General features: G+C 30.3%; 2 protein-coding genes across 2 annotated transcripts; both read left to right on the forward strand.

The window, feature by feature from the left end:
* Positions 1–1217: 1217 nt before the first annotated feature.
* On the forward strand, positions 1218–4150 carry LOC114174084 (putative RING-H2 finger protein ATL21A). The gene is made up of 2 exons (XM_028058833.2): positions 1218–2025; positions 3513–4150. Exons 1-2 carry the CDS (start codon positions 1323–1325, stop codon positions 3980–3982), a joined length of 1173 nt encoding a protein of 390 aa, XP_027914634.1. The 5' UTR covers positions 1218–1322; the 3' UTR covers positions 3983–4150.
* Positions 4151–12834: 8684 nt separating this feature from the next.
* LOC114173779 (UDP-glucose 4-epimerase GEPI48) lies at positions 12835–16914 on the forward strand. The gene is made up of 9 exons (XM_028058372.2): positions 12835–13265; positions 13797–13846; positions 14026–14161; positions 14748–14849; positions 15055–15282; positions 15613–15691; positions 15821–15903; positions 16360–16451; positions 16559–16914. The coding sequence occupies exons 1-9, from the start codon at positions 12939–12941 to the stop codon at positions 16653–16655; spliced, it is 1194 nt and encodes a 397-aa protein (XP_027914173.1). The 5' UTR covers positions 12835–12938; the 3' UTR covers positions 16656–16914.
* The last annotated feature ends 222 nt before the right edge of the window (positions 16915–17136 follow it).

Below are 17136 nucleotides of genomic sequence, written 5' to 3' on the forward strand. Positions count from 1 at the left end.
ATTTCTCAAAATTATCAAATTTCTCAAGATTCTCCAATATCTCAAGATTCTTCAATTTCTTAATCCAACTACTTTCAAAACCTGCTACTTTCAAGTTAGGTTTTTATAATCTCTATAAGAGAAATACTTTATTGAGAATACGAGAATAAATTATTTACATAAGTGAATTATACTTGTATATAAAGAGAAAATACAAACAACAGAAAATAATAACATAATAGAAAATTGAAATAAAAATGATAATATAAAAACATCACAGAAAGATATCAAAGATATCTCTAACAACATTGATTCGCGGATCTTAACAAATATAAAATTCGTCGTTTGTTTGAGAATGTAAACAACTATCTACACTTCTAGATGGAAGTGTTGATTTTGTTGTTGAAGTTTATTAACTTACTTTCTTTAATGCTATTTTTTATTATAGTATTTTTATTTTAAATTCATATATAATCATTGTTCTGTTAAATGTTAGGAGAAGATATTAATTATCAAAATGTATTAGCTGAAGGTTTATCGAAGTTGCATCCAAGATTATTGACAAGAAAGACAAAAAAATGTTTTGTATATTTATCTTAGGCTAAACTTATTGTATTATCCGGTTCTATTTTAAGTTTTTGGGTTTAAAGTTAAGGTAACACTAGTTATCTCTGTGATAAAGCCGAAAAAGTGTCATTTATTTCTTATTTCCTATTGAAAACTTATTACTTTAAATTAAACTACACTATTATATAAAATACAAAATCTCTATTTACACATAAAGACATATTTACATATAAGATATAGACATTATTTTCGACCCAAAATCTTAAATTAATAAATTTATGAATCTTTAATCCTTATATAATAATTTCTAACCGATGTGAACTTACATTTACACTTAAATTCTTAACAAATATAACATCAAAATAAAGTAATTAAGAACTTTACACTTCTTGTCTCGAATATGTTCTCTTTACAATTGACTTCTGCCGTTTCTAACACGATATTGGTTTTGTTCCATGATAACTAACTATTCAGTGTGCCTTTAGTTGTTTTTTAAAGCCATTGGCACTGAGTTAAACAGATATTTTGTTCTTTTTCAAGGAAAAAAAAAGCGTCCAGATTTATAAATCACACAGCATTCATCATGGAAAAGAGAGAAAAGGTTCCTTAGTCAATTATTAACAGAACATGACACTTTGCCAATCCCCAAAGAAGTTAATTAAAGTGTTCAATTGCATTTATTTCTCTTTAACTTCTAACACTATGCAAGGCCAAATATTCCACCACCTATAATTAAACATTTCCCTCTTCTATTCACATCACAATTGTTTGTTGCAATGTTGTGTTTGCTACTGTTCATGTTTCTTCTCCCTCTCAGAGCGGAATCAACACCGTGCCAAACCATGTCATGCGGCAAAATCAAAATTCAGTTTCCATTTGGTTTGAAACAAACACAAACGCAAACGGAAAGTTCTGGTCGCTGCAGCTACCCGAGATTCCAACTTTCCTGCGACAACCGAAACCGAACCATTCTGAGCCTCCCAGGTTCCGGCGATTTGGTGGTGAAAAGCATAAACTACAAGTCCCAAACCGTTAAGGTGAACGACCCCGAAGGTTGTCTCCCGAAACGTTTCTTGCACAACTTGAGCCTTTCTCTGCACCCACCGTTCACGTTTGAGGCAACCGTTTACGACCTAACCTTCCTTCGTTGTCCTTCCAACACAACACACTCCGTTCCATCCCCGCCAATTTCATGTCTCGGTTCCAATTCCTCCTCCTCCGTCACATTCTCGTGGTGGCCTCTCAGCGGCACGCCACCGTGGAGTCACGAGTGCGAGGTGATATCCTCGGCTTTTGTTCCCATTCCAAATCCCGACACGACATCGTTTTTCTTGCCCGATCTCAACAAGGATGTCGTGTTGAAGTGGAACGAACCCGCGTGTGGGGACTGTGCTGGTCGCGGCCAGGTTTGTGGGTTCACCGATGACACCAACACTTTACAAGTTGGATGCTTCTTCTCTGCTCCGAACCAAAACCAAGGTACGTTGTTCTTTTCTTCTTTGTACTGTGTTCGTTTTTCGTTTCTGTTTTATGGCTGTGCTTAGAACAAAACAGAGTCAAAATTTTGTGGTCTCAGCTTGATGCCTTCCCTAACTGGCATGGTGTGAAAGCTTAGGTATACCTTCCTAGATCTAATAATAACACATTAAAACGTGTTTAAGATAGAAGCAGCAGTTATTATGAAAGTTTAACTTTTAATCAACGAAAATGCTTTACAGGATGAGTTTCAATGCATTAAACAAATATTAATTTTTACAATTGAATGATACTACATTTTTTTATTATAATATATATATTATTTATTTGAACAAAAGTACAAAGTATATGTGGAAATTAGAATTATGTATGCTTTTCAAAAACAAACCTGATTAAAATACACAAATTTAATTAAGTGAGTTATTATTAGAGAGAATAAAAGCTTTATTATATTATAGTATAAATGAAGGTTTGTAATTAGTTAATAATATAAATTGTCACCGAGCATATAACCATTAAGTTTTTATTGTTATGGCACAGATGAAGGTGCTCACTTAGTAGTGGGAATACTTAAAAGTTTTTATTTTAAATTAAGTTAAATGATTTTTTTAGGTTGTGGAATTTTTGTTGTATTTTAAAGTATTAACGTGATATATCATAATTGTAAAGGATACTATAATTTTTATTTTTTTTTATTTCTATCTTTTATTTAATGACGTTAAATAACGTGAATCATTAATTAATATTAACTATTTATTTTTAAAGAATTAATAGTCTACATTAAATAATGTCAAAAAATAAAGTATTAAAGTCAACAAATAAGAGTCATTGTCCTAATTTTAATTTTCAATATCAACATCCTAATTTAATAATGTATTTATCCTGAAATAATTATATTTAAAATTATTACAATCTTCGTAAATTTTGAATTGAATTCTTTTTTAGATCTAAAATTCTGATCTGTTGTATTAATAACGATGTAATGCATTTATTTAAATAATTTAAGTAAATATTTTTAAAAATTTATTGTTTCTATTATTTTAATTTTAATCATTCCTACATTGAATTTAATTTTCTATTTAAAACTCTCCCATTTTATATTAACAGTGATGATATATATATATATATATATATATATATATATATATATATATATATATATATATATATATATATATATATATATATATATAGAGAGAGAGAGAGAGAGAGAGAGAGAGAGAGAGACATTAAAATAATTTACTTTTAAAACTAATATTAATGTTTTCAATAAATTAGGTGTGCTGGTGAGTTTAAATATAATTATCATGTAGCTAATAACCTTTTTACTTCAAAATTCATTTATTATAATTTTTTAATTCAGAAAATAGTAGGCTTTTTTTAAAAAAGTAAAATAATATACTAAATTCTTTAATTTTTTATATACATTTAAAAAAAAATATGTGCAATGCTCTAAAAAATTCGTTTCTGACATTGGTTTAACTACGTAGGTCTGTCAAGAAGCGCAAAATATGGCTTAACGATCGGAGTGGGAATACCTGGACTCCTATGTTTAACTGGGCTTTGCTGCTTTATGTGTAGTAAATTCGATGTGTACACACATGGCCACCGGGCCAGGCCCAGTACAGAGTTTCCAAACTCTACTACCACTCTTCCACACTCCTCTTCCACAATGGGCCTTAATGGGCCGGAAATTGAAAAATTCCCGAAGACTCTAATCGGTGACAGTGGGCGCTTACCGAATTGGAACGATAACACGTGTCCAATATGTCTCTCCGAATACGAGCCCAAGGAGACTCTGAGAACCATTCCTGCGTGTAACCATTATTTTCATGCACACTGCATAGATGAGTGGCTGAAAATGAATGCCACGTGTCCCTTGTGCAGAAATTCACCACATCCATCTTCCACACTTACTCCTTCTTCTTCTTCAACATCTACCTATTCCTCTTTGCCATAGATAATCCAACGCCACGTGTCATGGAGAGAGTCTTCACATGCTATCTTTACTGTCATATACAATTTTTTTTCCTTTAATTTGAATACATTTTATACAAAAATTTATGTAATAATAACATTAATTTTATTTTGTCTGTTATTTTTGGGAAAAGATCATAAATTTATAAAACACGTCGTTGTAGTATATAAATACATAATAGTCAAAAAAATTAATAAATTGGGGATGTAGCTCATATGGTAGGGCGCTCACTTCGCATGCGAGAGGCACGGGGTTTGATTCCCCGCATCTCCATTTATAAATAAATGACGTGGATATGGGAATTGAAATCGAAGTTCGAAGACGAAATTGAGAGCAACTTGCGAGGGTTCTGATGTTAGGGTTTTATGGTAGAGGTCAAATTGTGAACTTGTGTTGATTTATGTGGTTAGGTGCATTGTATTTGATGTTTTTGTAGTTTCAATGTTTTGTTTTTTGTAATGTTTGAGTCGGTATTACTTTATTGGCTTGTCCCCCATTATATGTGACGATGACAATGTTGAGGATGTGATCCCTCTTTCTTAATTGTTGTCAGTGTCTTGGTGGTATAAAATGTAAATTGTGTGTTATTGTTTGGTTTTTTTTTTATATTTAGCATGGATATAAAGTTAGGCATATACTAGTTGACATGAATGACAAAAATTTTGAAGTGGTGTTTCACCATGGGGAAAGTTTATCAATGATGGGACACTGAAATACGTGGGAGATAGTAGTATTTTATTTTGTGACCTTAACAAATGGAGTTTCTTCGAGATAATGTCAATTTTGAGGGAGATGGGTTATGTGAATGTGAAGGAATTGTGGTATTCAGTAGGTGGGGGTTCTGTGTTGAAAGGAAGGTTGGAGTTGCTCATTGATGATGAGGTGCATGTAATATGGTGAACATAACCACCCTGAATGGTCAAGTGCACCTTTATGTGGTACACTTTGTCTATGAACCTTAAGTAGTTCATATGATAGAGGACCAACCTGCTGTGGAGGGTGAGAGTGACAATCAATCACCTAATAATGTGGATGGAGATATTGGGGAAGAGGTTATTGTTGAGGTTGGTATAGAGGCACATGATAATGTGAATGGTGTGGCTAAGGAACAAGTTTCAATTCAGGGTGAGATACACTTAGCTGATAATATGGATGGTGAGGCTTACGAAGACCCTGTTGTTGAGTGTGAGGCTGAACATGTTGTTGGGGATGGTGAGGAGGAAGTTGGTGGAGAAGACCCTATTGTTGAGTGCGAGATTGAGGTTGAACACATTGTTGGGGATGGTGAGGAGGAACTTGGTGGAGAGACAGACATCGAGGAGGATGATGAGTATGAGGTCAGTAGTTGGACTGATTTGAAGGTGATGACATGTGTAAGGATGAACTATATGATGTCAGGATTGAAAGAGATGATATGGAGGACAAACTATGTGATGTTAGAATTGAAGGCCATCAAGTGTCTGGGCTAAGTGGGAGTACTCAAACAAAGTCACAGGATACAAATGTGTATGCCAAAGGGATTTTTGATATTGAGTGGGAGTCTAAAACATTAGAAAGTGGTGACTTAGTGATACAACAAATGATGTTAGAGACAACTATGGTCACTTTGGGATTTTTGCAATGCCCAAAAGTATGGAGGACTACAAGTGGGAAGTGACTTTTCAGAAATCAGAAGTGACTTTTCCAGATGGTATATATTTCTCCTTTGTTTAACAATGGTAGCATTTATTTCATCCCCATTATCTTCATTCAACCATTTGAAGTAATTGCACTCTTTAAATAGCTCATTGGCATCACTCTGCCACTTAGAAAAGCAAAAAAACTACAATGCCTCCGTTAAAAAAAAATCATTGGGATTAAAATCCACCATTGCAACTTCAATCAAAATGAAATTAAAATAAGAAAATAAACCTTGAAGTTAAGGCAACCCCCAAAATTCTTTTCCAGCATTTCTAATCGTTTTAGCCACTCTCAACACAACAACCTCCCCACAATAACACATTGGTCTTTCATCCAAACCCCTATTTGAACCACCAGGGGAGGAGACGCTCTGCTGCTGTGAACTCCACGAAGAACATGAACACCCTTCTTTGCTAGACATTGCGGAATTCAACAACCACCACCAACTCTTTGGGGATTGATGAAGAATAAGCTGAAAACGAAAGGAAGAAGACAAGGAACCATCAATTGACTAATTAGGGCACAACTTTAATTTCAATACTCTCCCTTAATAGAGGAAAACCACGTCGTCAACACACTATACAATTATATTTTCAAACACCAATTGGTTATCATTTGACACGTATGCCTTCTCTATTGCCACATCACCACATTCTAAACACCGTATGTGAGGATTTAACTGTATAGACTGCATTGATGCACATAAATTAACTTGGAGACGCAATTGACGTTATTTTAAATCGGGTACCTATTTGACATATTAGTCCTAAACTAGGTATTATACAATTAATTATATCTTTATTTTATTTGTCCAAGTATTTTAAAGATTATTTTTTAGGAGAAAATCAGTACTGTAACATATGTTTTGTGCTTGATCTATTCATATTTATCAAATTATATTTTTATTTATCTTCAAAATTTTAAAATTATTCCATTGCCATCTCTTGTTCTTATCTTTTGAAATGCAGAGTCCATGGCGGTGTGCCCAGTTTTGGATAAGCTGCAACAGCACTCTTTATTGCCTTTAAAGAAACTACAGAACAATAAAATTCGGCAACTTTACAGCACAGATGAAAGTAATAAAAAGTTGACACGAATAATATTTCAAAATCCATGGCACTTTTACTTTGAACAACAAAAAAAGAATGGAATAATTCTTTAAACGACACTTAATGTTCGATTCGTGTAACTTGTTCAAAGGAAAAACTCCATTCCTTCTAGTTTTCATTATTAATTTCTTAAACAATAATTCAAGTTTTTTATGACTTATGACTCATTTCCACAATAATTCAAGTTTTTCTATGACTAATTTTTGCAATAATTCATTTTTTTTATGACTTGTGTGACCTCACGGATTCTTTCCTCACAATTATATTTCACACCAGACAAAAAATTATGTTTATAATACGATATTTACGTAATGCACCATTTTGTTTTATTTCACGAATTGTCGGTGGATTAGGTGTTCACCGAAGTCTCTACTTGGTCAAATTCGGACATTTGTTTTCAAATTTAAGAATAAAAGAAACAAAAGCTTAAACTTTTGTCCAGAAACGTGTTTTACCAATTCAAAAAGTCGAATACGCAACCAATAGAGTCCAGTTTCTCTGTTTCTAATTTATTTTTCAGACAAATTTCAACAAATTAAGATAAAGAAGAAAATAAATATTAGTACCATTTTTATTTTTTTTAAATGCTTTGTTTAATTAAAAAAAAAAAACAGCAAAATATTTAAAGTTTATGAAAGGGGAGCAAGAAAAAGGTAGATGATGAATTTGACTTTAATGTGAGTCCAGATTAAATGTTGATGTAATGATTGGTCAGATGATTCCATGTTTCTTAATTTTGTGTTTGATTCTCTTTTTTGTTGTCGTTATTATGAAGTTGGTTATTCCTATTCCATTTCCATGTTCTTCGTTGTTGCAAGGACACGATGGCATAAAAGTCCCTGTGCCCTATTCTATAGGCCAAAGAAAAGCGACTCAACCGTCGTTAAGGGACACTATATCATTTTCATAAATTACACTAAAGAAAAAATTATACTTTTCTGTTTTTTAATAAATATATAAAATTTATGCATGTATATATTGTAGAAGTAAAAGTAATTAGATTTGTATGAAAAACATGATTAACATAACATTAGGAAGTTTAATACAAGAAAAATGCCAATTAGTGTCCGGATGATTATGATGTAGATAATAATTATTAATTTTATTTTAGTATTTTTATATTCAAAACTAAAATAATTAATTTTATTAATAAAATAATATCAATTCTTGTAACAGATTTATAAAGATAAATATACTCTTTTGAAAATTTTTAAACAATATTTTTCTGTCATAAAATAACCACTTAAGAAATTTGAAAACTAAAAACAAATGAAAATATGTTTTTAACATTTGAAGTGTAAATTTAAATTCTAGTATTTCATTAAAAAATTAATGGCAATTAAATATTTTTATATTTTTAACTTTATATTTTTAATTAATAATTTTATTTATTAAAATATTATCTATTTTTTTAGTATAGGCAGAAAATTTTGTTAAATTAACATAAATATTACAAAAAATTATCGAAAAGTCAGAAAACAAAAATTTAATAAAATCTTAAATTCATATTCTAATTAAACATTTTGTAAACTTTTTAGATATTTAACGATATTTTTTTTACTTTTAGTTATTTAAATTTTTGTTAAATTTATTATATTTTAATTTTTAATAAAATTAAATTAAAATAAAATTATTTTATTATTTTTTAATTTTTAATTTTCATTGATGAATATTAAATAAAATATTAAATATATTTATATAACATTATAGATATTTATATTTTTAAAATAAAATTATATTAAAATTAAAATATAATTATTTTATTATTTTTTAATTTTTAATTTTCATTGATAAATATTAAATAAAATGTTAAATATATTTATATAACATTACAGATATTTATATTTTTAAAATAAAATTATATTAATAATTATTAAATTAAAAGTATTTTAGTATCATAATTAATTATGAACTTTTATAAAATTTAATATATATGAATTATTCTAATCACGAAACTTAATATAATAAGTAATTTAAAATAATTGGTTAGTTGAGGCAGGTAAAGTGAATGGAATGAAAATGAGACAGTTGGCTGAAGTCTTGTGATGATTGAAGACAGGTGGTTCATTCACGTTCGCAGCATTGAAGTCAATCACCATATCTTACGTCAATACATTTGTTATAAAGTTTGAAATTCAATTTTGCATTAATTAATCAAAATATAAAATTTAAGGCTAAATTTAAAACATACTTCATTATAAAAGATAATGAATTAAATATGTTTTTCCCTTAATTCTCCCTTTTTCAATAAAAAACTATTAGTATTAGAAAATAAATAAAACAATAAAATTTTTAAGAAAGAAAAAGAAATATCGAAACAAATTTGCAAAGGATAGGAACGAAAGAACAAAAATCCAACAACAAAGATATGTCACAAAAACCTCATTCTTTTCAAAATTATAAACAATGGAAGCATCCATTTCGATATATAAAAAATAATGAGTTTGAAAAGATTTAAAATTAGTTTATTTTCAAAAAATTTGACTAATTTAATTATTTATTTTTAAAAATTTATAAATTTAGTTTTTTAATCAAATTCAAATAATTTTGTTAAGTTTATTTGACGTTTCAAGTATATTTCACGATAGTATTTGAATTATTTATATTATTTGACACATTTTCACTTTAATCTTAACTCAAATATTATCACACAATACATTTAAAATATCAAATAAACTTAACAATATATAATAAAAAAAATTAAATACACACAAAAATTTTAAAAGTAAATTAATTTAAAAATTTACTGAAACTTAAAAGACTAAAAATATATTTAACTCAAAAATAAATTCACATGTTTTTTTTTTTATCATCAAGGACTCAAACTCTGGTTAAGTCAAATATTTAACACCAGAGTTTTCGCAGACAAACCATTTATTGAAACGCATTTTCGGAATTTTGTTTTCCAATATTAGAAAACACTGAAGATAATATCAATTTGTTTCCTCTTTTATATTAACTTGTGCGGTCAGAATTATTGAAACTTTCCTAAAATATTATAAATTTCTAAATTTTTGTAAAATATTATGAATTTCAGAACTTTTGTAAAATATTATTGAAACTATTTCATTTACCTCGAACATTTTAAGCAGCCCAATAAACGTTATTGAGTGATTAATTTATGCATAACTTTAAAAAATATATTGAACCTGAATTTAGAAAAAAAAAATTCAAAATTTTCAATGTTGAACAATTACAATTTCAATATATTTTTTCATAATCATTTGAAATGTCTATTAAAAATGAATCCTCAGTAAAAATTCCAGACTTCAAAATAACAATCTAGATAACAATAACCGACTCAACGCTATTATCTCAATAAATTTGTCGTAAAAATATTTTAAATGAAAATCCACTTCATTTATTTTTTTAATTAATATTTTTATTTAAGGACTATTTGTTCTACATTTCACACGCTAAAAATTAATTGGGGCAAACTCATCGGTAAAAGATTTTTTGATTAATAATTTTGGATTATCCAGTATAATTGTGAGTTTATAGTCACATAAATTTGAAAAATATATAAAGATAACAACAATTGGACCGGACACAAATAACATTTATCTGCAACAAAAAAAATTCAGCTTATTCGTCTATTTATTAAATGTCTGTTTAAAAAATTTACAATTTTTTTAAAATCTAGATATTCATGAATGCTCATAAATATTAAAAAAAAATATTTTTTAAAATAAAATTTAAATAAAAATACTAAAATATATATTAAATTTAATTTTAATTAAATTTAACTTAATAAAATATAATTTTTTTTATTTTTATTTTTTTAAAAATAACATAAATATTCAAATATGAAATCATATAATACTATATTTGACCCATTTATAAATAATATTAAAATATTTATTATTAAAAAATAATAAATATTTATAAATATCTATATATTTTTTCTGCTATACAATTTTGGACACGAATATTTTTGTCCACACTTTCTTATGAGGAAGATCAGAACATTCTCATGGTGGGTAGGTGCTTTTATTGATCCAAAAAAAATTGGTGAGATGAGAAATTAATTCGGTTGAATCTCTCAGATTAAAAACCTAATTAACTACCAAGGGATTTGGGCGGTGAGAAGATATTACTTTCTTATTTCTTAGGTTCAAAACCGTGTTTGCTCAGACAAACCAACACGACATCGTTTCTTTCCTTTCAATATCATTTCATGGGTCCATTCAAAACCCCTAAAATCAAACCAAAACTCACTATCAAATCTCCTTTCAATTCATCTTATCGTATACATTTTTTCTTCTATTGTCTCTATTATTAAAAAAAAAATAATACCAAAACTATCAAACTTATTATCTATTCTAATTTAAACAAATCAAATCATCAATAAATTATTTTTCTTTCGAAGACTTTTTGGTCATATTTATCCATTTGAAATTAGAAGATTTGAGAAACACCACGCGTGAGTGCTTCCACCCACTAAATTAATTTGTTAATACTTAAAATATACACCAAAAGTAAAGTGATTGAGATAAGATTATGAAATTTGTTCGACACAAGTCTCGAATTGGATAATGGAACTTAAACTTTTTGAATAATCCAGAAACAGCCATCAAAATAGTAACATAAAATAAAATTAATAAATATTTATACACGCACTCTTATAAGTTCTAGACTTTGACTAGTTAGGTTGGAGTTAGGATTCTTATCCTTATCAATTCCATAGGATATTTTCACAAAAAAAAAAAATAATATTTTGAAACAATTTTTATCCTTTTCTTTCTGGAAACACACATAACTTGCAGTTGGATAATAACGAATTTTTTTATTTATAATATACACATATATATAATTAGGTCGGTCCATGAATATATCGTATCTTATTTTACAAAATAAATGATTTAATACATTTCTTAAAAAGTGTTAAATTTATTACAATTGAATTTATAATTATAGATGCTGACGGGTGCACACAGAATCTCTGCATATAATTAAAGATAAGTCGTGTATTAGGTAATACATGTTACGTATAGAATACTTGGGTGTAAAATACATTATCAAAGCAATTATTCTTAGGTTTCTAATGTGATTAATTACATTTTTCATGTCCTTCAATTGTTTTTATGGCGCATCATATTTACTACAGCATATAGCTACTTCCTATAGTTTATAGTTATTGATTACAGTTAACAATTATAATTTACGTGCTTTTTTGACCACCTTGGACCTCTAATGTTGATAAGAAAATGTGCTTTTTTAGTATTTGGGTTTTAAGAAATAAAATTTTGTTACCCATTCAAATGACGAGGCAAAACATAAACGTTTGTCATCACATAATATTACAAATTCTCTCATACAAGATCTAACTAAATAATTGAAAATTTGTCGTAATTATCGACCAAGTTAACTTTATTCATTGATCTCATTAAAGATCGATAATATACATTGCTTTATTGTCGAAAGAGGTCATTATCATAATTTACAACAATTCTATGTTAACAACTTTATGTTATGTTCGATTATTTCATACGCGGAGTGTATTGTTTTAATATTTAAAATATGAATAACTTTGTAAACTTTGTCACTATAATGTTACTCTATTTATAATTATTTTGGAAAAATCAATTTTTATTTAAATGTGTTTATATATATATATATTAATTGGAAACATTAAAACTTTATAATGGAATGAAATATTTTTTCAGCGATTAATGTTTATTCTGCGAATTATAATTTTTCAATATGGAAAGAAACGGAAAAGCTAATTTTCTACGAACAGTTCACATGATAAGTCGGTATAGCGTGTGCGAATGACACGTGTAATGGTTAAATCGCGATGAATTAAGAAATGTTAACCAAACGAAATAAACAATTAGGGTAAAGTTAGGATAAAAAAAAGTAATTGTGATTTGTTTAAATAAGATTTAATTAAGGCATGCCGGTATTAGTTTTGAGAAAGCAATGATTAAAACGGAAATAGTTGTGAAAGAAAAAAGAAAGCAATGATTATTGGAAACGGCCACACTGGAAATCCACGTGGCTGATCTGTTGTTCCCTCCATAAATATTCGCATAATAAACCATTCACATTCCCATTTCATAGAAGTTGCAAACCAAACCAAACCCAACACAACACAAAACAGCACGTAGCTTTCAGAACTTGTCACACAATTCTCGCTTTCTCCGAACATGGCATCGCGCGTCAGCATTGGCAACCTCACATCCACCAAACCACCGTATGTTATTAACTCACCTCGTTTTTGTTCACCGCATAAATCTTCTAACGCTCCTTCTCACCAAAACGCTGCGCAACACAACAACAACAACATCATGCTCCAAAGAAACGTTCTTGTAACCGGTGGAGCCGGATACATCGGAAGCCACACCGTTCTTCAACTACTTCTCGGCGGTTTCACGACCGTCGTCGTCGACAACCTCGACAATTCCTCCGAGGTTGCCCTCCAAAGAGTCCGGAAGCTCGCCGGCGAGTTTGGGAATAACCTATTCTTCCACAAGGTGTGCATTCTATTGCCTCTTTCATTCGCTTTCGATTGCTTCCTTCGCTCTGTCGTAATCCGAGACCGTTTTGCTTCGTGGCTTGGGTTTTTGGGATTCAGAATTTCGTCGATTTAGGTTTAGATTTGTGAAATTTTTGGGATTGCGGTGGGCCTGTTTTGGGCCTAGACGGTGTCTGGTTGATTGAGTTTTTTCTTGTTTAAGCGGAATTGGATTTGGCGCTATGTCGGTTTCGAAAGCAGCTGAGGAGTTCGTGATGTGCTTTTTTTTTTATGATGTGATTTTTGGGAACTAATGGTTTGTTTCTGTTGTTGGGCCCTGAGGGATGTTGTTGTTCTAGACTGTTGTGGTGGTTTCGGTGACGATGTCTATTCAGTTTTACAAAATCTGTGTTTTTTCACAAATATTATGGCAAAGGAAACCAGAGGGACCTAGCACTTTAATTGCTTAATTTTACAGCTTGTTGAATATTTAGTTTATTATGGCGATAATTGATGACCGACGCTTTTTGTTGTATTTTCGCTGCTACAGGTGGACCTAAGGGACAGAGCGGCTCTAGAGCAAATTTTTGTTTCCACACAGTAAGTATTATGGACGAAGCGTTTTTGTTTTTTTTTTTTTTTTACTCTAGGTAGAGTATGACAGAAGTTTCTTTAATAATAATAATAAAAAGATTCATATGTCGGTGCTTCATGCTCTCTTTGGGACATCTTTAATCCTTAATCTAGGACCCTTTTCTAATTATTATTTTTTTTCGCAGGTTTGATGCTGTCATACATTTTGCTGGACTGAAAGCAGTGGGAGAAAGTGTGCAAAAGCCTTTACTATACTACAACAACAACTTGACTGGGACAATCACTCTATTGGAAGTCATGGCTGCCCATGGATGCAAAAAGGTAAAAAATTCTTCTTGTTTTTTAGTCATGCATCCATAATAGACTTTAACTGTAGTAAAAGAGTATCCTTAATATTCTCAAGTTTCTTCTATGAATCCCGGTCATATTATTTGCTTTTTTGAATAGAGTGGCGCAAAACTATTTGCATATTATTTAAATTTAAATTGATTCAAGGTATTTCTAGCCTCACTTGGGATGAGATGTCCAAGAAGGTTGGGAAGGTTAAATAGTTACGGGTGAATCAGAAGATTTTTTAGACTAATAGACAAAGAGTCTTTGGGGTGGAATGGAAATGTTCAAAGTAAATGACCACAGAAGTAAAACAAGATAATTAATGATTGTTAAGGAGAATGTCTATTCTAGCTGTTATTGCTTTTGCTGCTTTAGTTTATATTCTTTTTCTAGAATGTTTAAACTTCTCATTATAATTTTGTTGTCATGTTGTTCATTTAGTTGGGTTAATGGGGAAGAATTAAGCCTCTACACATTTGAAGTGTCGTGCGAAGTTCATTTTGCAATAAATTTGCATTTTATTGCGTTGTGTTCTGCTTGCTCACTCATTTTCTATCTCTTCAAATGGTTTCAGCTTGTGTTCTCGTCTTCAGCAACTGTATATGGTTGGCCAAAGGAGGTTCCCTGTACAGAAGAGTTCCCTCTGTCAGCGATGAACCCATACGGCCGAACTAAGGTATGGCTAGGACTTCTACAAAATATAATTTGTTACTTTCCCCTATTATTTTCATTTAAGAACAATTCCCTATCCCCCAAATCCCCTTTAATCCGCTTGTCTTTAACAAATTTCTCCCTTTATTAGAAAAGAAAAAACTTGAATTCTATAGACAAGCTTTTCCAGGTGTCTTCCATTGATATCTGATAAGATGTTTGTCTTTCAGCTTATCATTGAAGAAATTTGTCGTGATGTCCACCAAGCGGAGCCAGATTGGAAAATAATATTGTTAAGGTATTTCAACCCAGTTGGTGCACACGCTAGTGGTTATATTGGAGAGGATCCTCGTGGAATTCCAAACAATCTCATGCCATTTGTTCAACAAGTAGCAGTTGGCAGACGACCTGCTCTGACAGTTTTTGGAAATGATTATAATACAGTTGATGGCACTGGGGTAAGCTCTAACTTTTCCTCTGAAAATTTTCCTTGGAAAGAGAAAATTGCATGAAGTATCATTCAATCTTATCCTGTCCTCTGTTTCCTCTGATTATTTATTTTTTTGTTCCTTATATGGTCACACTTCATGTGTGATATACATAATTCTACATGTACATCTTCTCCCCATCTTCTCTTTTGAATTCCCATGATAAAATTTATGCTGAAGGAAACAACTTTTCCTCGCTGAATAGTTTCTGTTGGGTGCTTACATTTATTTCCCATTTTTAGAGATCTACTTTTAATTTCACAAAGGATCTTATGGGATGGTTCTTTTCATTTCTCCCAGGTTCGGGATTATATTCACGTTGTTGATTTAGCTGATGGGCACATTGCTGCATTACTTAAACTAGACGAACCTAATATAGGTATTACTCCAACATTTTATTTATCTTCCAATATCTAACTCTGTCAGCTCCGGTTAATTCTCAAGCAGTGACATTGTCGAAAATTTATGGTGGTTAAATTTTAGCTTAATTTTCATGGTGTTTTTACAGGTTGTGAGGTTTATAACCTGGGAACAGGAAAGGGAACATCGGTTCTGGAGATGGTTAGGGCTTTTGAAGCTGCATCTGGAAAGGTAATAGAATCGTGTTTATTTTTCTGGTCCTGTATCTGTATCTGTCTGTCTATACAATCTCTGCTGTTAATTTTAGTGTCATACCTTAAAATTTGTAGTTTTTCTCCTTTTGTGGGAGGGGACACTATGAATTTTTCTGAGAGTGCACTCAATATGGTGCTTCATGCACATTCTGAATGTATTTTTTGTGCTGTGTGCTCAGAAATCTATTCGTTTTGCAGTGGGATAAACTTTTTGACTTGAAAGTGATCTAAAATTATTACTCTATCTTAAGTTGTGGATAACTAGCTTCTGGAATTTCAATCGGTTTATCTCAGTGTCTATATGGATATAGACAACAAATATCATAAAATTCAAATACTTCTCCTCTAAGATTGTTTGTTTCCATTTCATATTTAGTTTCCATTCTCCAGTGCATGTATATAACTAATCCTTAAGATTCATTCACTTGTTCAGAAAATTCCTCTTGTGATGGCTGGCCGTAGACCTGGTGATGCTGAAATTGTTTATGCATCCACTAAAAAAGCGGAAAGAGAGCTTAAATGGAAGTAAGTTTTCATTGGCTTTCTAATGAATGTTGATAACATTTAACTGATCTTTTAGGTTCTGCTTTCTAATATTGTTTTTGTCCTCAATTATTTGTCTTATATGACAGGGCAAAATATGGTATTGATGAGATGTGCCGTGATCAATGGAACTGGGCTAGCAAAAACCCTTACGGCTATGAAGATCAGGAGGACTCCACTGATTAAATTAACTACATAGTTTTCTGAGTAGGTATTGCATTATTATGATTCATAGTTACATGGTAAATAAGTAGTGGTTTACTATACTGTAATTTAAAAGTTCTTTAGGTTATTGATTATTAGATTCAGGTTCACTCATTTCCACATGAGATGATGCCTCCTGTTCTGTAAATCTAATATCTCATGTTTCTTTAAAGTGTGACTAACAATGTATTCTTACCTCATTATTTACTACTTTTACCAATAAAATAGCATTATATCAAAATTTTAGTTCTTTTGTTGCTTACCTCTAACACATGATTTTGTGCATTCAGACAAATTTACTAATCATTGGATAATAAAATTGTTTCAACCTCAAATCATCAATCTGTCATGGTTTAGACTCTGTCCTCAATTATAAGTAACATAAGATTATTTAGTGCATCATAACAGGGATATATAAAATAAAAACAAGACAGCATATCTAAAATATGAATAAAAAAGAAAA

This window comes from Vigna unguiculata, chromosome 2, assembly GCF_037176805.1.
Source record: "Vigna unguiculata cultivar grain cowpea cultivar isolate G323 ecotype 2 chromosome 2, ASM3717680v1, whole genome shotgun sequence".
Taxonomy (NCBI): domain Eukaryota; kingdom Viridiplantae; phylum Streptophyta; class Magnoliopsida; order Fabales; family Fabaceae; genus Vigna; species Vigna unguiculata.